General features: G+C 35.4%; 1 protein-coding gene across 4 annotated transcripts in view; it reads left to right on the top strand.

The window, feature by feature from the left end:
- LOC108049303 (transcription-associated protein 1) overlaps positions 1-26189 on the top strand; it is a 466810-nt gene that overhangs the window by 153285 nt on the left and 287336 nt on the right. For all 4 annotated transcript variants that reach the window (XM_044456610.1, XM_044456611.1, XM_044456612.1 and 1 more), the window contains exon 5: positions 17225-17315. In XM_044456610.1, coding sequence (XP_044312545.1) covers positions 17225-17315 — 91 coding nt within the window. The remainder of the gene's footprint in view (positions 1-17224; positions 17316-26189) is intronic.

The following is a 26189-nucleotide window of genomic DNA, read 5'->3' as shown; positions in this document are numbered from 1 at the left end:
AATCCTAGTTCATGCTATAGCCATACGTATACTCTTCCTAATCCCGTTGGAATTTTTGGTTTCAGATGTTCCCGTGAGCTTAAATCCACTACGCCGACGAAAAGAAGGCCTTTTGTTCAATGACAAAAAACAACGACAAACAAAACAAAAATATATTTAAATGTTAAATTTTTTTCCTATTATTTAAGTCTTCAATTAAATCGATGCAAAGTTGCAAGCCTAAAAAATAATATATGTGCATTTTCCAGCCCATTGAAAATCGTCAAAATTTGAAATCGAGAATGTAGGAATTCTCCTTAAATGAATGAAATTTTATTAAATGATATTTTCTGAAAGTTTAGATTGTTGACAATATTTATGCAAAAATTTGTGAAAAAATGGCTGTTCCCCTTAAACACCTTTTTTTGGAAGAGCCTTGCGGTGATAATTCCCCAGGACGAACGGGTCAACTGAAACCGTAAAAATAAAAATATTTTATTAGTTTAGAGAAGTATCCTGTACTTGAACGATCGTATTCTTATCACCGCAAAGTCATTTTTCAAAAAACAGCATTTCGAGATATCCGCGTTTTAAGTTTCAAGTTTGGGTTTGGGCGGGGTCGAGACGCGCGGCATGGAGCGCGGTAACTTTCTTTCTACTGCTCAACTATCTATGAAAATTTGGGGAAATGTTCTCAAGAAGTTGCTCTTTAAGAGAAAGCAAAAAAAAAATTTGATTTTTTGAAAATAAAAAGGTATATACCCCTTAATAGTCCCGAATTTTTCTACACCGACCTTGAAAATGTCAACTTTTCAGGAGAGTTTTGGCCAAACAAAATTTGAATATAAAACCCACTAATTTATATGCTTTAAACTGCCCATAACTTTGAAAGCTTTACTTGAATATTTCAATTTGTAAACAGCAACATTGTCACATATTCACTTAAATATCGACTAAAATAGTTAGATGTACAGTCAATACAATATTTTGTAACTGTCAATTTTTTAAAAAATAGATTGCCAAGCCACAGACTGAAACAGCTTCCCAAATTTATAATTTAACCTACATAAAAAACATTTACTTTTACTTGAAATTGGAATACATTACTTTGGCCCGATCGAGGTGTTGATGTTGTATGACCATCCGTGGAAATGTCTTTATTACGTTAGCAGTGGAATACACTGACTTATCGTCTACTATAGCCTTTATTGTTTTGTTAAAATTATAATTATAAATATAATTATCAACTATTTCCTCACTGAATTTTATTATCGAATTATTCCTCATCTATTCTTTCTTATGTATCTTTTTTTTTTTTGTTTTTTTTTTTTTTTTTTTTACATGTATCCTACCTATTGAGTGAGGGAGCAAAGTGTGTCTTCAGATAGTCTAATAAGTTGAAGTTCTCCATCCTCTGGCTTATTATCAATGTCATCTTGGAGTACATTTACGTTTTGCCCAACGTTTGGTTCTAGGCTCTGAACTCTACATCTAGGTATTGGGAAGCAAGCCCCTCGGTTAGAGGATTGTTTGGTTCTCTACTAAAATTTTGCAAAATAAGTTGCGATTCCTCACTCCTCTACGGAAAGAAAAACATTAAATGCTCTCTAAAATAATCAGATGGGAAAGAGTTTAAGCTAAAGCGAACCCATCTAAGAATTAAGGCATGCTTACGCCTTTTCACACTACCAGTCCCATCTTGAAGTGCGTAACATGGTTCAGCAATGGCGTTTTTACCATCTGGTTCTAAGTCGATCGGTCCATCATAATCTTCTTTCGCCCTTTACCAAGCCCCAAATTCTGCAAGACATATTGACTCTAATTGTTCATGCCTTTGTAGATACTAATCAAGTATTTTTTGTACCCGTTACTCGTAGAGTAAAAGGGTATATTGTATTCGTGCAAAAGTATGTAACAGCTAGAAGGAAGCGTTTCCGACCCTATAAAGTATATATATTCTTGATCAGGGTCACTAGCCGAGTCGATATAGCCATGTCCGTCTGTCCGTCTGTCTGTCTGTCCGTATGAACGCTGAGATCTCGGAAACTATAAAAGCTAGAAGATTGACATTTTGCATGTAGATTTTAGAAGTTCCTACGCAGCGCAAGTTTGTTTCAAAATGGTGCCACGCCCCCTTTAACGCCCACAATCCCTTATATACGATTTTAAAAATTTAAATATTTCGGAAAAGTAAAAATGCAGTTTTATTGTGTTTATCAATACCTATCGAAATGTAGAAGAAATTTTTCAAATCGGACCATTCGTTAAAAAGTTATGCGTGATCAAAGTTTCTATCTCCATCTCCCTCGCACTCCCTTTACCTGAGTAACGGGTATCTGATAGTCGGGGCACCCGACTATAGCGTTCTCTCTTGTTTTTTAAATATATCAGTGGAGTTTTCAGGAAGCTGTTCTAATTCCCTAACAGATCGCTCTATCCGCACTATTTTATCTGGATGGCAAGTGTTAACAAAAATATTTCCTTCGCTAGTCTCTGACATATGAAATCCTAAAATGTTGTATGTAAGCTGCTTTTTGGGCAGAAATCTCTGTAGCGTTAGTGAGCTCCCGAGATGCTGCAGTTTTCTTTAAACAGAAATATTTCCGTGACTTATTTCATTCATTGCTTCCCGAAGGAGTTGCGACACGACACGGTTGAATTTTAAAATGTAGCTAACTATATAACTACAACACGCGTACGCATCTTGGATAAATTGAATATCCATGTTTTCCCTATGTAAGCATTGAACAACCTGTCGGAAAAATTGCGACGAAGCAATATCTGAGGTTTATTAGGCTGGAGCGAAATCATCGGAACTAGACTTTAAAAGCTCTTTAGTTTTTTTAAAAAATTATTTAGAATGTTCAACATTGGTTTCGTTTTCTTTCAATGAATATAAACCCAATGTTTCAGGCATTGGAGGGTATGGCATATTGAATTCGTGGCCACACAGCTCTCTTAAACATGAAAAACTGTGCTTATGGCGCTGGTATTGAATAAAGCTAATGTCGATATAGCTGTTCAAAGATTCATCTGCGATAAAAGATAATTCTTCCCTATCCTCTATTCGGTTAAGGCAGTCATTATTATTTATTTTTTTCACGCGGAGCCCCACGGCTTACTCACCCGCCCAACCGACGGAGGGGCGCAGCCGTGTATCGTACGGGACGATTCGCGAGAAGATAGACGCTAGATAAGGAAATAAAGATAAAAGTCTGGGGAAAAAAGTAATAGTAAGATCAATTTTGTGCCAATGAAGCTAGCATTAATCGGGCAGAGAGTCAAGATTTGATATTATAGGAAAAAATCTATTATAGTCAGAACACAATACTCTGAAAGGGTCATGCAAGGCATAGTTAGATCTAAAATGATTTAAAATTAGGGGAATATAATTTCTAGTTAATCTACTTGGCACAGAAAAGTTTAGCCGACTTAACAAGACGGGGCAGTCAATATCACCCTGTATAAGGTTATAAATAAAGATAGTACCAAGCATCGTTCTACGGTTGGCTAGGGATGGTAAATTAATCAAAAGAAGTCTACTAGAATAAGAAGGTAAGTTAAGATTTGCATCCCAGGTTAGGCGCCGTAAAGCAAAAAGAAGGAAGTTTTTTTGTACAGATTCAATACGACCAATATGTATTCCGTATTGTGGACTCCAGACGGGAGACCCATTCTCCAGAATCGGACGGGCTAACAAAATAAATAAAGTTTTAGTCAAATAAGGATCATCGAATTCTTTTGACCACCTTTTAATAAATTCAAGCACTCCTCTGGCTTTATTAACCATGGACGAAATGTGATTAGAAAATTTTAGTTTAAGGTCCAAGAGAACGCCAAGATCGTTTACAAGAGTTATTCTTTCCAAAGAGCTGCCACTTAATGTGTAAGTCGCATATATCGGATTGGCCCGATAAAAAGACATCAGCTTGCACTTACAACCTTGTAATGATTCTTAATGAAGTAGTCATGCTTGACTACTCCAATATGAATCAGAGCCTTGTTATTTTGAATGCACTCTGCCTTCAGCTCGTCAAATTTTTAAATACTCAAAAGATAAACTTGGGAGATCTTCAAGCGCCTTACTGGCGTTTGTAATTTCAACCTGCCTTTTTATCAGGGCGATAGTTTGAGCGGACAACATTTTTATAAGTTCTTTTGTTTTTTTTTTTAAATGATAAACTTGTAATATTTTTTAATTATTATTAATTTACCGATAACTTATATAATATTATAATATATATACCCTTGCAGAGGGTATTATAATATTGGTCAAAATTGTGCAAGGCAGTGAAGGAGACATCTCCGACCCAATACAGTATATATATTCTTGATCAGGATCGCGTCCTAAGCTGATATAAGCATGTCCGTCTGTCTGTCCATCTGTCTGTTCCTAACCGAACTAGTCTCTCATTTTTTAAGTATCGAATTGAAACTTTGCACACACCCTTCGTCCCTTTGCACGCAGTATATATGTCGGAACGGCCGGGATCGGCCGACTATATCCTATAGCTGCCATATAACTGATTGATCGGAAATGCCATAACTTTAGTGTTTTCAAAGTTAGGAAGTTAGGATTTTCTATGGGTTTTATTTTTTGCAAATCAATCTGACCTACCAAATTTTATAAGGATCGGCTGACTATATCCTATAGCTGCCATATAAGTGATTGATCGGAAATGCCATAACTTTGGTGTTTTTAAAGTTAGGAAGTTGGGATTTTTTATGAGTATTAAGAATGCACCATATGAATAATTTTTGAGAATATAATTTACAGAATATTCTGCAAGGGTATATCAACTTCAGCTCCGCCCGAAGTTAGCTTTCCTTTCTTGTTAAACATACATGCTTAAACTCGATAGTCGTTCTATAAAGTTTTACATATATATGGTGGCTTCAAGGGCCACAAAGTTTTCTTCATTCCTTTTTATGTTTGTGTTTAAATGTATTTTTTATACCCTTGCAGAGGGTATTATAATTTCACAAATTTTATTGGCGGCTTGAGATGCATTTTTGCCTTTATCGTAGTAGTACTGTAAAATATGCCGTGTTTTCTCTTTATTTTGCTCCATGATTGCGACGCTATAACTAACGAACGACTTAAAAGAAAAGACAATCAATCAAACACGTGTTAGCGCGTGAAATGAGCATTCCAAAAAGGTATAGTATGACCAACTAGCGAAAATACCGCAAGACTTTTTTGCCAACCTAATATATTCACCAGGAGAGTCGATCTAGCCATGTCCGTCTGTCCATCCGTCTGTCCGTTTCTACGCAAACTAGTCCCTCAGTTTTAAAGCAATCTGCTTGAAACTTTTGCAAAAGTTGTCTTTCTATTTCAGGTAGTATATAAGTCGGAACGAGCCGAATCGGCCGACTATATTCTATAGCTGCCATATAACTGATCGGAAAGGCCATAACTTTGGTATTTTTAAAGTTAGGAGGTTGGGAATTTTTATGGGTTTTATATATGGCCAATCAATCCGACCTACCAAATTTCATAAGGATTTCATAAGGTTTCCTTTCTTGTTTAGAAAATATTTCTATATTTAAGAAAATATTTCTATATTTAAGAAAGCGTTTTTATTTTTTAGGATTATCGAATTTTTAAGGTTATTTTGAGAAAATTTGTATATTTTTTAGGGTAAATAACTTTTTAGGGCGGAATTCCTAATTTTAAGAAAAAAAATTCTAAAAACAAGTACCATTTTTACTAAAATATAGAAATTTTTTCTTGGATTTGGGGCGAGTTTAGTATATGGCGACAATTTCTACATTGGAGAAATACTTTCTTGATTCAAAACAAGTTCTCTTGTTTTGAGAAAAAAAATTCCTTGAAAATAATAATCTTTTCTTGGATTTAAAAAAAAAAGTTTTATGGCGAATTTCTAAAATTTATGGTTAATTTTGCTATGAGTGTACCGTTTTTTGTCGAAAAAAATAGGAAAGTTTGGATTTTTTTCATGTATGTAAAAATTTTTTTTTATTAAGGGGACCCCCCATTCTCGGTTTAAAAAATCGTATTTAATTCGAACCTATAACTATTCAAGAATATTCAAGAGAAAATTTCAAAAACTTTTGAAGATATAGCCGATTTATGGTGCAAGCCTCACGCGACGGCGAGGCCTTCTCAAAACTTAAAACGCGTTTTTCTCGAAACAGTATTTTTACGACTGGCGAAGGAGATTACTCAAAAACTATTAATCCAATCGGTTCCAAATTTTAATACGTTTTTCTATACATATATAGCGATAGCATGAACTAGAATAAATCAAATCGGCGAAGATCTTCTTTACATTTCAACTTGATATGTGGCTGAAAAGAAGGCGATATAGAAAAACAAATGTTCAAAGGTCCGCCATTTTGTTAATTTTTGTACGAATTTAAAAATCCTAGTTCATGCTATAGCCATACGTATACTCTTCCTAATCCCGTTGGAATTTTTGGTTTCAGATGTTCCCGTGAGCTTAAATCCACTACGCCGACGAAAAGAAGGCCTTTTGTTCAATGACAAAAAACAACGACAAACAAAACAAAAATATATTTAAATGTTAAATTTTTTTCTTATTATTTAAGTCTTCAATTAAATCGATGCAAAGTTGCAAGCCTAAAAAATAATATATGTGCATTTTCCAGCCCATTGAAAATCGTCAAAATTTGAAATCGAGAATGGAGGAATTCTCCTTAAATGAATGAAATTTTATTAAATGATATTTTCTGAAAGTTTAGATTGTTGACAATATTTATGCAAAAATTTGTGAAAAAATGGCTGTTTCCCTTAAACACCTTTTTTTGGAAGAGCCTTGCGGTGATAATTCCCCAGGACGAACGGGTCAACTGAAACCGTAAAAATAAAAATATTTTATTAGTTTAGAGAAGTATCCTGTACTTGAACGATCGTATTCTTATCACCGCAAAGTCATTTTTCAAAAAACAGCATTTCGAGATATCCGCGTTTTGAGTTTCAAGTTTGGGTTTGGGCGGGGTCGAGACGCGCGGCATGGAGCGCAGTAACTTTCTTTCTACTGCTCAACTATCTATGAAAATTTGGGGAAATGTTCTCAAGAAGTTGCTCTTTAAGAGAAAGCAAAAAAAAAATTTGATTTTTTGAAAATAAAAAGGTATATACCCCTTAATAGTCCCGAATTTTTCTACACCGACCTTGAAAATGTCAACTTTTCAGGAGAGTTTTGGCCAAACAAAATTTGAATATAAAACCCACTAATTTATATGCTTTAAACTGCCCATAACTTTGAAAGCTTTACTTGAATATTTCAATTTGTAAACAGCAACATTGTCACATATTCACTTAAATATCGACTAAAATAGTTAGATGTACAGTCAATACAATATTTTGTAACTGTCAATTTTTTAAAAAATAGATTGCCAAGCCACAGACTGAAACAGCTTCCCAAATTTAAAATTTAACCTACATAAAAAACATTTACTTTTACTTGAAATTGGAATACATTACTTTGGTCCGATCGAGGTGTTGATGTTGTATGACCATTCGTGGAAATGTCTTTATTACGTTAGCAGTGGAATACACTGACTTATCGTCTACTATAGCCTTTATTGTTTTGTTAAAATTATAATTATAAATATAATTATCAACTATTTCCTCACTGAATTTAATTATCGAATTATTCCTCATCTATTCTTTCTTATGTATCTTTTTTTTTTTGTTTTTTTTTTTTTTTTTTTTTTTCATGTATCCTACCTATTGAGTGAGGGAGCAAAGTGTGTCTTCAGATAGTCTAATAAGTTGAAGTTCTCCATCCTCTGGCTTATTATCAATGTCATCTTGGAGTACATTTACGTTTTGCCCAACGTTTGGTTCTAGGCTCTGAACTCTTCATCTAGGTATTGGGAAGCAAGCCCCTCGGTTAGAGGATTGTTTGGTTCTCTACTAAAATTTTGCAAAATAAGTTGCGATTCCTCACTCCTCTACGGAAAGAAAAACATTAAATGCTCTCTAAAATAATCAGATGGGAAAGAGTTTAAGCTAAAGCGAACCCATCTAAGAATTAAGGCATGCTTACGCCTTTTCACACTACCAGTCCCATCTTGAAGTGCGTAACATGGTTCAGCAATGGCGTTTTTACCATCTGGTTCTAAGTCGATCGGTCCATCATAATCTTCTTTCGCCCTTTACCAAGCCCCAAATTCTGCAAGACATATTGACTCTAATTGTTCATGCCTTTGTAGATACTAATCAAGTATTTTTGTACCCGTTACTCGTAGAGTAAAAGGGTATATTGTATTCGTGCAAAAGTATGTAACAGCTAGAAGGAAGCGTTTCCGACCCTATAAAGTATATATATTCTTGATCAGGGTCACTAGCCGAGTCGATATAGCCATGTCCGTCTGTCCGTCTGTCTGTCTGTCCGTATGAACGCTGAGATCTCGGAAACTATAAAAGCTAGAAGATTGACATTTTGCATGTAGATTTTAGAAGTTCCTACGCAGCGCAAGTTTGTTTCAAAATGGTGCCACGCCCCCTTTAACGCCCACAATCCCTTATATACGATTTTAAAAATTTAAATATTTCGGAAAAGTAAAAATGAAGTTTTATTGTGTTTATCAATACCTATCGAAATGTAGAAGAAATTTTTCAAATCGGACCATTCGTTAAAAAGTTATGCGTGATCAAAGTTTCTATCTCCATCTCCCTCGCACTCCCTTTACCTGAGTAACGGGTATCTGATAGTCGGGGCACCCGACTATAGCGTTCTCTCTTGTTTTTTAAATATATCAGTGGAGTTTTCAGGAAGCTGTTCTAATTCCCTAACAGATCGCTCTATCCGCACTATTTTATCTGGATGGCAAGTGTTAACAAAAATATTTCCTTCGCTAGTCTCTGACATATGAAATCCTAAAATGTTGTATGTAAGCTGCTTTTTGGGCAGAAATCTCTGTAGCGTTAGTGAGCTCCCGAGATGCTGCAGTTTTCTTTAAACAGAAATATTTCCGTGACTTATTTCATTCATTGCTTCCCGAAGGAGTTGCGACACGACACGGTTGAATTTTAAAATGTAGCTAACTATATAACTACAACACGCGTACGCATCTTGGATAAATTGAATATCCATGTTTTCCCTATGTAAGCATTGAACAACCTGTCGGAAAAATTGCGACGAAGCAATATCTGAGGTTTATTAGGCTGGAGCGAAATCATCGGAACTAGACTTTAAAAGCTCTTTAGTTTTTTTAAACAATTATTTAGAATGTTCAACATTGGTTTCGTTTTCTTTCAATGAATATAAACCCAATGTTTCAGGCATTGGAGGGTATGGCATATTGAATTCGTGGCCACACAGCTCTCTTAAACATGAAAAACTGTGCTTATGGCGCTGGTATTGAATAAAGCTAATGTCGATATAGCTGTTCAAAGATTCATCTACGATAAAAGGTAATTCTTCCCTATCCTCTATTCGGTTAAGGCAGTCATTATTATTTATTTTTTTCACGCGGAGCCCCACGGCTTACTCACCCGCCCAACCGACGGAGGGGCGCAGCCGTGTATCGTACGGGACGATTCGCGAGAAGATAGACGCTAGATAAGAAAATAAAGATACAAGTCTGGGGAAAAAAGTAATAGTAAGATCAATTTTGTGCCAATGAAGCTAGCATTAATCGGGCAGAGAGTCAAGATTTGATATTATAGGAAAAAATCTATTATAGTCAGAACACAATACTCTGAAAGGGTCATGCAAGGCATAGTTAGATCTAAAATGATTTAAAATTAGGGGAATATAATTTCTAGTTAATCTACTTGGCACAGAAAAGTTTAGCCGACTTAACAAGACGGGGCAGTCAATATCACCCTGTATAAGGTTATAAATAAAGATAGTACCAAGCATCGTTCTACGGTTGGCTAGGGATGGTAAATTAATCAAAAGAAGTCTACTAGAATAAGAAGGTAAGTTAAGATTTGCATCCCAGGTTAGGCGCCGTAAAGCAAAAAGAAGGAAGTTTTTTTGTACAGATTCAATACGACCAATATGTATTCCGTATTGTGGACTCCAGACGGGAGATCCATTCTCCAGAATCGGACGGGCTAACGAAATAAATAAAGTTTTAGTCAAATAAGGATCATCGAATTCTTTTGACCACCTTTTAATAAATTCAAGCACTCCTCTGGCTTTATTAACCATGGACGAAATGTGATTAGAAAATTTTAGTTTAAGGTCCAAGAGAACGCCAAGATCGTTTACAAGAGTTATCCTTTCCAAAGAGCTGCCACTTAATGTGTAAGTCGCATATATCGGATTGGCCCGATAAAAAGACATCAGCTTGCACTTACAACCTTGTAATGATTCTTAATGAAGTAGTCATGCTTGACTACTCCAATATGAATCAGAGCCTTGTTATTTTGAATGCACTCTGCCTTCAGCTCGTCAAATTTTTTTAAATACTCAAAAGATAAACTTGGGAGATCTTCAAGCGCCTTACTGGCGTTTGTAATTTCAACCTGCCTTTTTATCAGGGCGATAATCTGAGCGGACAACATTTTTATAAGTTCTTTTGTTTTTTTTTTTTAAATGATAAACTTGTAATATTTTTTAATTATTATTAATTTACCGATAACTTATATAATATTATAATATATATACCCTTGCAGAGGGTATTATAATATTGGTCAAAATTGTGCAAGGCAGTGAAGGAGACATCTCCGACCCAATACAGTATATATATTCTTGATCAGGATCGCGTCCTAAGCTGATATAAGCATGTCCGTCTGTCTGTCCATCTGTCTGTTCCTAACCGAACTAGTCTCTCATTTTTTAAGTATCGAATTGAAACTTTGCACACACCCTTCGTCCCTTTGCACGCAGTATATATGTCGGAACGGCCGGGATCGGCCGACTATATCCTATAGCTGCCATATAACTGATTGATCGGAAATGCCATAACTTTAGTGTTTTCAAAGTTAGGAAGTTAGGATTTTCTATGGGTTTTATTTTTTGCAAATCAATCTGACCTACCAAATTTTATAAGGATCGGCTGACTATATCCTATAGCTGCCATATAACTGATTGATCGGAAATGCCATAACTTTGGTGTTTTTAAAGTTAGGAAGTTGGGATTTTTTATGAGTATTAAGAATGCACCATATGAATAATTTTTGAGAATATAATTTACAGAATATTCTGCAAGGGTATATCAACTTCAGCTCCGCCCGAAGTTAGCTTTCCTTTCTTGTTAAACATACATGCTTAAACTCGATAGTCGTTCTATAAAGTTTTACATATATATGGTGGCTTCAAGGGTTTATAAACTTCAGCTTGCCAAAGTTTTCTTCATTCCTTTTTATGTTTGTGTTTAAATGTATTTTTTATACCCTTGCAGAGGGTATTATAATTTCAGTCAAAAGTTTGCAACGCAGTGAAGGAGACATTTCCGACCCTAAAAAGTATATATATTCTTGATCAGCATCACCAGGAGAGTCAATCTAGCCATGTCCGTCTGTCCGTCCTTCTGTCCGTCCTTCTGTCCGTCTGTCCGTCCTTCTGTCCGTCTGTCCGTCCGTCCGTTTCTACGCAAACTAGTCCCTCAGTTTTAAAGCTATATGTTTGAAACTTTCCCAAAAGTTGTCTTTCTTTTGCAGGTAGTATATAAGTCGGAACGAGCCGGATCGGGCCACTATATCGTATAGCTGTCATATAACTGAACGATCGAAATGCCATAATTTTGGTGTTTGTAAAGTTAGGAAGTCGTGATTTTCTATGGGTTTTATTTTTGGCCAATCAGTCTGACCTACCAAATTTCAAATCGGAAATGCCATAACTTGGTGTTTGTAAAGTTAGAAAGTTGAGATTATCTATGGCTTTAATTTTTCGCCAATCAATCCGACCTACCAAATTTTATAAGGATCGGCCGACTATATCTTATAGCTGCCATATAACAGAACGATTGGAAATGCCATAACTTTGGTGTTTTTAAAGTTGGGAAATTGGGATTTTTTTTGAGTATTAAGAATGCATCATATAAATAATTTTGGAGAATATAATTTACAGAATATTCTGCAAGGGTATATCAACTTCGTCTCCGCCCGAAGTTTGCTTTCCTTTCTTGTTTTTTAATAACCTTTAATGTTTTTTGCGTCTATTTACTAAAATCGATCATCAAACAATCGGATCATCACAGCAGATTTTCATTTTTGCGTGTTGCTCTTGCGTGTAGTGTTTTTTGTTTGTTTGTTGCCCTAGCACACTATTCCGGTCCGCATGAAAGGTATAATAATGACAGTACAATAAAAGGAACGCAGAAACTAATAGGAAACAATGCTTCTTTTTTATAAAGCTTCCAGCGTTTGCGGTGTCTTCTTCAATGCGTCTCCGCTGTAAACCTCGAACAGGTGAAGTTAATTTTAATTCACCGGGTTAAGTTTTTGAAGTCGCTTAGCTCAGTGCACTTTATGGATATATCTCCGATCGAGTTGAAGAGTTCGATTTGTTTTAGAAAGATGATATAAATGAATCATCAGCCTTAAGCTTTTTTTTTCCAGCCAGAGACATTTTACTGCTTTATTCGGCATTGTAAAGCCGGCTAAGTTTTTCATCTTTTCTGAACTGTGATGGTTTAAAGCTGCCCAGTTGAACTTCCTGCTAGAGATTGTCAAACATGCGTTGGTGGGAGCCCGAGTACTTCCGGATGTAACTTCCTTGGTGACCTCGTACTTGGTTGCTTGTGGCCGATTACGCATAATGTCGATGGCGTGGCGTTAGGTTTTGCCTGTTGTTGGAAAGGAGCCAAGTTGCTGCCTTCGTCGTTCTTTTCTAATGCGGTCATACTGCTGGGTTTATTTGTTCGATACTTATTATTAAAGATTTATGTGGCCTAGTAGTAAGCTTGCTTTTTAAAACATTGTGTTCAACAATGTGGATATATGCGATAATTAATCTTTATTCAAATGTGTTTCACTTATGAAAAACCAAAAGGAAAGCGGCAAAGTTGGTAAATGTAAAAAGCAATTTCAGTACCACTCATGTTTAGTATTATAATTTTAGTACCCTTGCAGAGGGTATTATAATTTTGGTCAAAAGTGAGCAAGCAGTGAAGGAGACATCTCCGACTCCATAAAGTATATATATTCTTGATCAGGATCGCGTCCTAACTTGATATAAGCATGTCCGTCTGTCTGTTTCTACGCGAACTAGTCTATCAGTTTTAAAGATATCGAATTGAAACTTTGCACACACCCTTCGTTCCTTCCGGAAAATGGGATTTTTTATGAGTATTAAGAATGCATTATATGAATAATTTTGGAGAATATAATTTACAGAATATTCTTCAAGGGTATATCAACTTCGGTTCCGCCCGAAGTTAGCTTTCCTTTCTTGTTATACCCTTGCAGAGGGTATTATAATTTTGGTCAAAAGTGTGCAACGCAGTGAAGGAGACATCTCCGACCCTATAAAGTATATATATTCTTGATCAGGATCACCTCCTGAGTTGATATAGCCATGTCCGTCTGTCCGTCTGTCTGTCCGTCTGTCTGTTTTTACGCAAACTAGTCTCTCAGTTTTAAAGATATCGAACTGAAACTTTGCACACACCCTTCTTTCCTTTGCACGCAGTATATATGTCGGAACGGCCGGGAACGGCCGACTATATCCTATAGCTGCCATATAACTGATTGATCGGAAATGCCATAACTTTGATGTTTGTAAAGTTAGGAAGCTGTGATTTTCTATGGGTTTTATATTTAGTTAGTTAATTCGACCTACCAAATTTCATAAGGATCGGCCGACTATATCCTATAGCTGCCATATAACTGATTTATCGGAAATGCCATAACTTTGGTGTTTGTTAAGTTAGGAAGTTGGGATTTTCTATGGGTTTTACTTTTGGACATAAGGATCGGCCGACTATATCATGTAGCTGCCATATAACTGCACGATTGGAAATGCCATAACTTTGGTGTTTTTAAAGTTAGGAAGGTGGGATTTTTTATGAGTATTAAGAATGCATCGTATGAATAATTTTGGAGAATATAATTTGGAGAATATTCTGCAAGGGTATTTCAACTTCGGCTCCGCCCGAAGTTAGCTTTCCTTTCTTGTTTTTTTTTAATTTGATAGTTAGGACTTCTCTGATCCTATGAATTTTGTTGCCGCTGTTGTCCTCGCTCCTGAATCCTCGATGTTTCTTGCCTCTGTTGATGCTTGCGTGTTTTTCCCGATGCAGTTCTCGATCTTGTAGTTGTAGTAGTCGTTGTATTGCTAAAGTCCTTAAAGTCCAGGAGTCCCTTATGCAGTTTTGGTGTTTTACGGATGAATTAAGATTTTTTTGATTTTTTGTTGGGAGTCACTTTATTATTCTTTATTATTTGTATTTTTTTTTTTGTATTATTGGGAGTCACTTTGTTGTTATTTAATTTTTTGTTGTTAAATCACTTTTTCGATGTTTGAAAGGGCCTCGAAGTCGCCAAAAATATATATATATAAATATATATATACTGAAAATCCACAAAGAAGGGACTCCCTTAAGGCCTATATGTTTATCGCTTGGATCACCATCGCACGGACTTTGAAAATACATTTTTAACACATTAAATAACACATTGATCCTGCTTATTAAGTTTTAGTTTTTGGACACATGCGCTTGATTTAATTTTTACATTGTAAAGTCAAAACAACTTTTCCTTTATTTTAAGGCACTAAAATAATTTTAGCCATCAAATTAATCATTATACCATTAAGAGTATAGAGGCAAATGGGATCAATAAAAAAAAAGTGGCCATATGGATAAAGTTTTAACAAAATAGTTAATTAAAACCCAAGTGTGGCAATAATTTAGTTCAGGGAAAATCCACAAAGAAGGGATTCCCTTAAGGCCTATATGTTTATCGCTTGGATCACCATCACACGGACTTTGAAAATACATTTATAACGCATTAAAGAACATCACGACCTACAACATCAAAACTCAGTAGAGTTTAAAGAAAAATCAACATGTTGCATTTCAAGTTGGAACTGGCTGGAAAGAAATTGGCAGCAACCACCACGAACAACAGCCACCAAGAAAAGTAAACTTCTCTCGGTGACTCCGTTCATCTGACAGGGCCCTTCACCACGCGGCATCTCTATCCTTGCGATCCGCAGTGGCTAGAGCACGGCGTGGCGCAGACGAAACGGGATTAAGTTCTTCTTGGCCGACATTTGTTTTGACTTTTGGGACCAGCAGCCAAAGGTTATCTTGCCGAAATCCCTGCGTGGCATACTGGCCGTCGTCAACGTTGGCGTCCCAAAATTTTATTTTAAGTAATTTTTGTACGTATGTACCTAAAATACTTTTTGTATTTATTTATTATGTTCCCGTCCCTTATTGTCCTCTTGGAGCTCCAGCTCCCTGCATTTTGCAACTGCGTGGGTCCAAGTGGCCAAATGGATAAACTTTTAACAAAATAGTTAATTAAAACCCAAGTGTGCCAATAATTAATTCAGAGAAATTTGGTCCATTTTTTGTTTTTTATTTTTATTAAATTATTTATAAAAGATAAGTTTATGAAGTCACTTGTATTTAACACTAAATTAATGATTATATCTAAAAATATTTTTCTTCATTAAAATATCATCATATTAGATAAAGAACAAGAAAGGAAAGCTAACTTCGGGCGGAGCCGAAGTTGATATACCCTTGCAGAATACTCTGTAAATTATATTCTCCAAAATTATTCATATGATGCATTCTTAATACTCATAAAAAATCCCAACTTTAAAAACACCAAAGTTATGGAATTTCCAATTGTTCAGTTATATGGCAGCTATAGGATATAGTCGGCCGATCTATAGATTTTATTTTTGACCAATCAATCCGACCTACCAAATTTCATAAGGATTGGCTGACTATAACTTTGGTGTTTTTAAAGTTAGGAAGTTGGGATTTTTTATGAGTATTAAGAATGCATCATATGAATAATTTTGGAGAATATAATTTACATAGTGTTCTCCAAGGGTATATCAACTTCGGCTCCGCCCAAAGTTGGCTTTCTTTTCTTGTTAGTACTGCAGGCATAGAAATCGAAATATAGTCGTTATGTAATAGCTGCAAGGGTATATAATCTTCGTCTTGCCAAAAGTTAGCTTCCTTTCTTATTCACAAAAATCATTTGCCCACTTAAAAATCGTTATTTAGAAAAAATAGAAGATGCCCATGTTTGGCCATCTCTTGACCTGTAAGTATTAAAAAAAAAACCTCTTAAAAATAGTTAATTTTGACAAAAATCTTTTGGCCACCACGTTATTATTAAAAAAAAAGTCATCTGCATCGCACTTGAAAACGTTTAATTTTAACAAATAACTTTTGACCACATTTTAGAACTAGTTATTTTTATACACTTGCTGAGGGTATTATAATTTCAGTCAAAAGTTTGCAACGTAGTGAAGGAGACATTTCCGACCCTATAAAGTATATATATTTTTGATCAGCATCACCAGGAGAGTCGATCTAGCCATGTCCGTCTGTCCGTCCGTCCGTCCGTCTGTCCGTTTATACGGACTATACTATATAACTGAACGATTGGAAATGACATAACTTTGGTGTTTTTATTGTTAGGAAGTTGGGATTTTCTATGGGTTTTATTTTTTGCCAATCAATCTGACCTACCAAATTTTATAAGGATCGGCCGACTATATCCTATAGCTGCCATATAACTGAACGATTGGAAATGCCATAACTTTGGTGTGTTTAAAGTTAGGAAGTTGGGACTTTTTATGAGTATTAAGAATGCATCATATGAATAATTTTAGAGAATATAATTTACAGAATATTCTGCAAGGGTATATCAACTTCGGCTCCGCCCAAAGTTAGCTTCCCTTCTTTGTTTTCCTTCAAAAAAAAAAAAAATAAATGACAAAATGTTAAAGATGTTTTTTAATAACATCAGAAACAAAAGGTTTCGTCCAAATTGAATAAAATGATTTAAAAAGAATATAATTTTTGTAGTTTCAAGATTAAGATTTTCTTTTGTCATCAGCTGATTTTTACTTGGCAAATACATTGAGAGCAACCAAAATTAACACACCGTATATTGGTCTTTACATTTATTGTTATGCTCAGCATAAAATCGAGGACAATTGTATTTTTGTCCTTTTCTCGTATTCATGCTGAATTGTATTGTATTGTGTTTTGATTCATGTTAAAGACATTTGAATAGTACAGTGTCTTTAGAAATTTTAATTTAAATTAAATGTTCATTTATTACATTTTAATTCATTTTATAAAACTTTCTTTACAGAAACTCGCCACAAAAAGAAATTTTTGTAGATTTCATGGGTGCACAAATTAAAACTCTTTCGTTTTTGGCGTACATTGTTCGAATTTTTCAGGTAATGCATATTTTATCAATATAATACATTTTTTATATATAACTATAAACTATAAAACTAATTAATATATATGACTAAAATCAATTTTATTTTCATTGAATTCTATTTTGTGGCCCTAGTCAATAGAGCCATTTTAGATAATCAAATAATTTAAATGCAATCCCCCAGCGGCTTCCCTTTTCGAGAGTATTTTGCTTAGATGTGAAATGCAGAAATGGTGACTACTCCCATTATATAAAGTATTTATATTCTTGATCAGAGTTTCCAGGAATGTTGATTTACATAAAAATGTTTGCCTTATATCTGGAATTCTGACCTTTAGCTCGTTACATCTATAAAAATCGATTTGATTAGGCATAATTTTAGTTTCAGACTACGTTTTTGTCATTCCATAAAATACATGGAGAACTGAGGTTCACCAAACTCTACGAGTAACGGGTATAAACATTGCGTTAACGCTCCATTCTATGTAACCAATGCAAATATTCATAAAGATCATCACATTTCAACAATAAAAGAAGAGATAAACAAATTTAGTAAGAAATATACAGACAGACTTCACATTCATGAAAATAATTTAGCCCTAGGTCTATAAGACAATAGCATAACAGTAAGAAGACTTAAAAGATTCTTGATCTCCCTGATAGACAAACTTAAGTAAACGAGAAGTTATATTTAATAGCAGGTTTCATTGGAAATCTGCTATTCCTGTTATGTAAATATTTATTTACAAAATTTTCCTATGGCAACTAGAGAATATAGTCGTTAGATTGGAGAGATTGTAAGACGACGTATCTGTTATTATGATTGTATACAGTTTCCTCAGTCGGCACGATGAAAGAGATATTTGAATAGGTAAAAATAGGTAAAGCTTGTATTTATTGCAGCGAGCGGAATAAGACAATTTTAAAAAATGTTGTATTTGCTTACACGAAAATATAATTAGTTTTCGCTCCAAAATTGGATACCTGAAGTTTTACATTTTAATTGTGCGACCGTAACTCCTTTTTTACCTCGTTTAATGTTTTATTTGACGATATATATTACGAAAATTTTATATTTTTACGGAAATGATCAATTATTATTATTAAATGATATTATTTACTATATTATGTCGAAAGGAGTCTTAGAAACTACTACTGTGGGCAAAAAGTAAGGTGAATTTTTTTGTAAAGTGAAAATTCATTATTTATTCTCCTGAATCAATTTCATCCCCTTCAAAGTAATCCCCTCCTGATAAAAAAAAAAATTATGCCAACGTTTTTATACCCTTGCAGAGGGTATTATAATTTTGGTCAAAAGTGTGCAACGCAGTGAAGGAGACATCTCCGACCCTATAAAGTATATATATTCTTGATCAGGATCACCTCCTGAGTTGATATAGCCATGTCCGTCTGTCCGTCTGTCCGTCTGTCTGTCCGTCTGTCTGTCCGTCTGTCTGTTTCTACGCGAACTAGTCTCTCAGTTTTAAAGATATCGAATTGAAACTTTGCACACACCCTTCTTTCCTTTGCACGCAGTATATAAGTCGGAACGGCCGGGATCGGCCGACTATATCCTATAGCTGCCATATAACTGATTGATCGGAAATGCCATAACTCTGCTGTTTGTTAAGTTAGGAAGTTGGAATTTTATATGGGTTTTATATTTGGCCAATCAATCCGACCTACCAAATTTCATAAAGATCGGCCGACTATATCCTATAGCTGCCATATAACTGATTGATCGGAAATGCCATAACTTTGGTGTTTGTGAAGTTAGGAAGTTGGGATTTTCTATGGGTGTTATATTTGGCCTATCAATCCGAACTACCAAATTTCATAAGGATCGGCCGACTATATCCTATAGCCACCATATAACTGATTGATCGGAAATGCCACAACTTTGGTTTTTGTTAAGTTAGGAAGTTGGGATTTTCTATGGGTTCTATTTTTAACCAATCAATCCAACCTATCAAATTTCATAAGGATCGGCCGACTATATCCTATAGCTGCCATATAACTGAACGATTGGAAATGCCATAACTTTGGTGTTTTTAAAGTTAGGAAGTTGGGATTTTTTATGAGTATTAAGATTGCATCATATGAATAATTTTGGAGAATATAATTTACAGAATATTCTGCAAGGGTATATCAACTTCGGCTCCGCCCGAAGTTAGCTTTTCTTTCTTGTTTTAAATCCCATAGCCATGAGCGCCCTCGTCGATTCCGCTTTTATCTCTTCAATCGACTCGAAACGCGTTCCCCGGAGTGGTCTCTTGAGTTTTGGGAATATCCAGAAGTCACACGGAGCCAAATCAGGAGAATACGGTGGTTGCGGAACGATATGCGTCGAATTCTTGGCGATTTGGTCACAAAGAACGAGATTTGACTTTTTGTAGGCCCAAATGGTCTTTCAAAATGGTTTTCACAGATCCTTCTCATATTCCGATCATATCAGTAAGGTCTCTAACAGTCAACCTACGATTTTTGAGCACTAATTCCTTCACTTCATTGACGTGTTGGTCATCTGTTGACGTCGATGGACGTCCGGAGCGCTTCAAGTCATCAACACGTTCCCGACCCTCTTTGAAGTCTTTGTACCACTTATAAACATTTTTCTGGGACATGGTAGAATCACCAATCACCATCTTTCCGCAGCCGAAATTTAATTTCTCAAACAAAATTTGATGGCACTTCTCTGCTCAATTAAATCAGACATTGTAAAAATCGACAAATGCACTCTTGATCGTTTGGTAAACACAAGCGTAAATATAGTACTGATACAGGCATTGACATGAAATAACCGCCAGATGTCAACTCAAGAAAAAAAGAACTAGTCCGCCATCTTTTGCCCACCGTAGTATGTGTTCTCTCAAAGCTGTCCGCGAATAGCTTTTACATTTTGAAGTGTAAATCCTATTTATAATATTAATAATATAAATGGTCTGGTTCCTCAGCTTTAAAGCTGTCTGGATTTAACAGGTAGAAGGAAGCCTTTCCGGACCCTATAAAGTATGTATTATATATTGTTGATCGGGATAAATAGCCAAATCAATGAATCCTTGTGGGGGTGGGATGTGGTCGCTCTCAGCTTGTGGTGTTTCCACTTCAGTTCGGCAGATGGCGCAAATTTTGTTTTTAATTGGTTAGCTGAGTAACGGGGATCTTATTGTTGAGGCACTCGTCTTGCAGAGGGTATTATAATTTTGGTCAAAAGTGTGCAACGCAGTGAAGGAGACATCTCCGACCCTATAAAGTATATACATTCTTGATCAAGATCGCCTCCTGAGTTGATAAAAGCATGTCCGTCTGTCTGTTTCTACGCAAACTAGTCTCTCAGTTTTAAAGATATCGAATTGAAACTTTGCACACACCCTTCTTTCCTTTGCACGCAGTATATAAGTCGGAACGGCCGCATTCGCCGTCTTAAGATATAGACATGCTGCCATACAACTGATTTATTGGAAATGCCATAACTTTGGTGTTTGTTAAGTTAGGAAGTTGGGATTTTCTATGGGTTTTATGTTTGGCCAATCAATCCGACCTACCAAATTTCATAAGGTTATATAACTCAACGATTGGAAATGACATAACTTTGGTGTTTTTAATGTTAGGAAGTTGGGATTTTCTATGGGTTTTATTTTTTGCCAATCAATCTGACCTACCAAATTTTATAAGGATCGGCTGACTATATCCTATAGCTGCCATATAACTGAACGATCGGAAATGGCATAACTTTGGTGTTTTTAAAGTTAGGAAGTTGGGATTTTTTATGAGTATTAAGAATGCACCATATGAATAATTTTTAAGAATATAATTTACAGAATATTCTGCAAGGGTATATCAACTTCAGCTCCGCCCGAAGTTAGCTTTCCTTTCTTGTTTATAGTCAATTACTAATCTTAACTTAGGACTTCCGTCTTCATTTTGTCCCTTTTTCGAGACAACTAAGACGGGTGAGTTGTATGGGCTTCTACTTGGCCTTATTATTTGTTCCGATAGCATTCGGCTTATTTCCCTATTAACAAAATCTGAGACAGACAGAGCGTAGGGATACTGTTTGCTGTAAACTGGTCTGTCATGAATTGTAGTAATTTCTCCTCTTATATCCGTTCGAAATGGAATTTGGATATCGATCGTAGAATGTTTTGCTTCGATTTGATTTATTATATTTTCTTTCATTCTTTCCACTTGGTTTGAAAATTCCAACTGGATATTATTTAATTCACTATTGACGGATAATTCAACGTCGGAACGCTCGGTTTTCGAGCTGCAATTACTTTTTTCAACGTAGAGTGAATCGGTTTTATTTAATGCTAATTCATTGAAGTATTTTTTTATAATGAATTCACTTAGGGGAAGATTAATTTTTTCCTCGGTGGGAGATGCTTTATTTCCGCTCACTTTATTATGAAAAACTAATTTTTCTTCCTTTCCGTGATATTTCATGACGCCTATATTTGTGTCAATTACGGCACCTATTTTTTTAAGTAGGTTAAATCCTACTTACAAATCGGCGTCTAACCCTTCAATTTCGTAAAATATTTGTTTTGTATTAAAAATAGTTATTACGTGGTAATGTTTTATTATTGAGTATCCATTAATGGGGATTATATTATTTTGTATATGGGGAGTTCACTTTTGTTTGAATAGATCCCCTTTTTTATATAACAGGATGTTGCTCCTGTGTCAATCAATATTTTTAATTTTTGCTTTGATTGCCTATCTATCCTCGTCAAGTAGGGTAACCCTACTTTTGTTCCTGGTCTAAAAAATGATTCTCTTCGATGTTGTTAATTCGCATGGTTTTATTTTGGGGCTGATTTATAGTGTTAGTTGGTTCGCGTTTTAGTGGTGGATGTGTTTGTTTTGGCTCGTTACTATTTTGTTGGTAATGGTTCGGACGGCTTGAATACGGTCGGTTGTAGTTTTTGTTGGAATTATAATAATTGTAATTCCCCTGTCTTTCATTATGTCCCTGCCAATTTTTAAAGGGTTTAATTTGATTTGATGGATCAACTTCCATTGGTTCTATGTTACGTTCTACTGCTTGTTTTTGGTGAAAATTGTTTTGATCATAATTTCTATTTTGATACCAATTATTTCCCGTTTTAGGGTTGAAGTTTTGGTTGGGCTGCACCTGGTTGAATCTTAGATAATTTCCGAATTTGCGAACTGAGCTCGGAAGTTGTTCGACTCTAGTTCTTGAACCTTCGCTAAAGCGTTCGGTAAGTCTGGTGGGCTTAGAGAGAATAGAGTTTCGGAGATTGAACCATTCAGTCCAGAAATGAAAACTCTTAAGGCGTTGGCTCTTATTGTTCTTGTAGTCTCCCTGGTAATTTCGCTTTCTTTTCCATAGGTCATTATGGTTTTGTTGATAAGCATTGTCATTTTCTTGTTTACCTCGTTATAAAAGTCCGTAATTGTCATTTTACCCTGTCTCAAAATACTTAATTCTGACTCGAGAACGTGGATTGGTCTTCTATCATTGTAGATAAAATCCAGTCTCGAAAGTATGGCCTTGAAATTTAATACGGTACCATGGCTAGTTAAGGCGTCGTGCGCCGCTCCCATGATTTTGTTCCGTAAAATAGTTAGGGCAATAAAATACTGTTCACTATTAATTTTGTATAGGCTCATAGATGTTTCTGCGGCCTCCCTCCATCCGACATACTGGGATTGTTCTCCAAAAATTTTGGCACAGCTTTTACTACTTCTAGAGTTGTATCGCATCTAACTGTGGGGTCAATTATTTGAAGCTTATAGTCTTCCACTACATTTGCATTCGAGTTTAACTTATAACTAAGCTCATTAATTTTTTCATTTAAACCTGTCAACTGTAAATTTACCACTCGGTTTATTAATTCCATTGTTAGATTTGATCCCAGACCACTGCTGGTAAGATTTTGACCTGTCCCACCGGTTGCCATATTCAAATTTAAATTTCCAAAGTTTTTTAATAAATTTTCCAGATTGTTTTTCGATTCACAGAGGTTCAATAAGTATTCAAGATTATCAACTATCGGCTAACTTTAAATGATATAATTATATATGTAAACAAAAAAATAATTAATTTTCAATTCCTCACGATTTGCTTGCTTCCTGTTGATCGTCGTCAGGATTTGATCCGCTGGTCGTTGTTGATTGTTGTTTTCTCCTGAGGTAAGAAATTAAAACTTTTCCGGTGTAACTTTGTGGCGAGGGATTGCCCTTCAGCCCTTCCTCCTGTCAGCGAATAGACTTTTCTAGTGTAGCTCTGTGGCGAGGGAATGCCCTCAGCCCTTCCTTCCTTCTTTTGCGGTTTTTTTTGTGTGTTGGTTTATTTATTTTTATATATCTTTTAATTTATGTGTTTTTATTACTTGTGTTTTTCCCTTTTTTTGAGTTCTTTATTTTATTTATTGTGTTCTTGCTTTTTAGTGAATTTAAATTTTGGTACACCTTTTTATCAACTTTTATTTTTTTTTAAATGGATTATTTTTTATTTATTATTTTCCACTTAAATGTTTTAACGATCACAATCACTTTGGGTTTGTGTCGGTTGCGGACAGTTTGATTTTTCCACAAAATATTCGAGTTGTTTGACCGCGTGAGTTCCGTTTTTTTTGTATTTTTAATTTGTTTTCCTTAAAAAAATTTAGGAACTTTTGAAGACGCGGCCCCACGTTGGGCGCCAATTAAATTTATTTGTTGATAATTTTTTATAAAAAAATTAATTTTTTATTTTTATTTTGATGTTCACCTTTTATTTTATTAAATTCACTTTCACAAGTCACTTAACATACAATTTGATTTTGCCGACCGATCGAGTCGTCTCCAAAAAAGAACTGCCCTTCGTTTGATAAAATATTAATCATGAAACCTCGGCTTAAGAGAATCTTGCTCAGAAGAGATTAAAAGAGATTAGGCAAAGTTAAGAGAGTAGGACAATTGGCTGATGAAATAATTGAGAAGTAATTGAAACTCAATAAATTGATTATTTGACAAAAATTTGGTTAGCAACTGGCTCGGACTAGATCGGACCCTAAGTGGAAAATTTGGAAGCTTTGTTTATGACTGGGGTCATTTGTTTACAGTAGGCCGGATGTGGTTCTCACAGCGCTCGGTTTGAGTGAGGGGAGATTCTGTTAACGAAGCTAGAATTTCCAGCGGTTGCTAAGATTGGAAGGGGTCATTTGTTTATAATAGCCCGAATGTGGCCGGTTTGAGTGAGGGGAGATTTTGCTAGCGAAGCTTAGATTTTTCAGTGGTTGCTACGATTGGAAATTTGTTTATGAAACTCATAAGCTATGAATATTCATGGGTTGGATAACATGCAGGCCTGTAGCTGAGTGGCTGTAACTTTAATGGTTAAGGTTAGGTTATATAAATATAAAAAATTATTAATTAAAAAATATCTGTGGTAGCATGCTCTTTTCGTTTTTTATTCGTCCAGTATATATAGTTTTAGTTCGCATCCAAGTTATTTCCTTTACGCTGCGCTGCTGTGAGTTTTTAGTTGATCAGGTTGAACGTCGCTTGGCCAGCTTAGCAGCTAAATTATTTTGTGGTGCTTCGTCAGAAGGTGCAGTTTCATTAATTGGTGGATTTAAATCCAACCACAAATCCTGAAACTTTATGTTTTATTTCAGTCACATGTATTGATATTTTTTGTGACAAATTTTACCTGCACATATATATGTTTTGCCAAGTTAGGTTCTTCCTACGTCTCTTGAACGTTTTTCTATTATGCACTTAATATTTTTGTAACGCACTTTGAATAAAATTGCCATTTTATATTTATTTGGCATGTGCAAAAATTATCACGTGTTTTAACTGTACGATTTTATTTACTCCAAGAACGATCTGATTTATTTGAGAGACTCTGACCAACTAAATGCACATGCTTAAAAGTTTTCCATAAACCGAGTGGGCGTAGGATAAGCTTACTTCCAAAAAAAAAAACAGATAGTATTGCTGACTAAGATAAATCAGCTAACCAAAGTTCTTTTACACAAGCGTGGCTTTATCTTTTCAGCTTTTGTTTAAGAGATAAGATAAGACAAACAAAGTGACTCTCAAAACTACGTATGTATATGACTTAAGCCGTACACATACAAAGCTGACCATCACATCGCTTAGCTCAGCGCACTTTATGGTCATATCCCCGATCGAGTTGAAGAGTTCGATTTGTTTTAGAAAGATGATATAAATGGATCGTCAGCCTTAAGCTTTTTTTTTCCAGCCAGAGACATTTTACTACTTTATTCGGCATTGTAAAGCCAGCTAAGTTCTTCATCTTTTCTAGGAACTGTGATGGTTTAAAGCTGCCCAGTTGTCAAACCTGCTTTGGTGGGAGCCCGAGAACTTCCGGATGTAACTTCCTTGGTGACCTCGTACTTGGTTGCTTGTGGCCGATTACGCATAATGTCGATGGCGTGGCGTTAGGAAAGGGAGCCAAGTTGCTGCCTTCGTCGTTCTTTTCTAATGCGGTCATACTGCTGGGTTTATTTGTTCGATACTTATTATTAAAGATTTATGTGGCCTAGTAGTAAGCTTGCTTTTTAAAACTTTGTGTTCAACAATGTGGATATATGCGATAATTAATCTTTATTCAAATGTGTTTCACTTATGAAAAACCAAAAGGAAAGCGGCAAAGTTGGTAAATGTAAAAAGCAATTTCAGTACCACCCATGTTTAGTATTATAATTTTAGTACCCTTGCAGAGGGTATTATAATTTTGGTCAAAAGTGAGCAAGCAGTGAAGGAGACATCTCCGACTCCATAAAGTATATATATTCTTGATCAGGATCGCGTCCTAACTTGATATAAGCATGTCCGTCTGTCTGTTTCTACGCGAACTAGTCTATCAGTTTTAAAGATATCGAATTGAAACTTTGCACACACCCTTCGT

This window comes from Drosophila rhopaloa, unplaced genomic scaffold, assembly GCF_018152115.1.
Source record: "Drosophila rhopaloa isolate 14029-0021.01 unplaced genomic scaffold, ASM1815211v1 contig_133, whole genome shotgun sequence".
NCBI lineage: Eukaryota > Metazoa > Arthropoda > Insecta > Diptera > Drosophilidae > Drosophila > Drosophila rhopaloa.
This window is presented reverse-complemented; position numbering and strand designations above follow the sequence as displayed.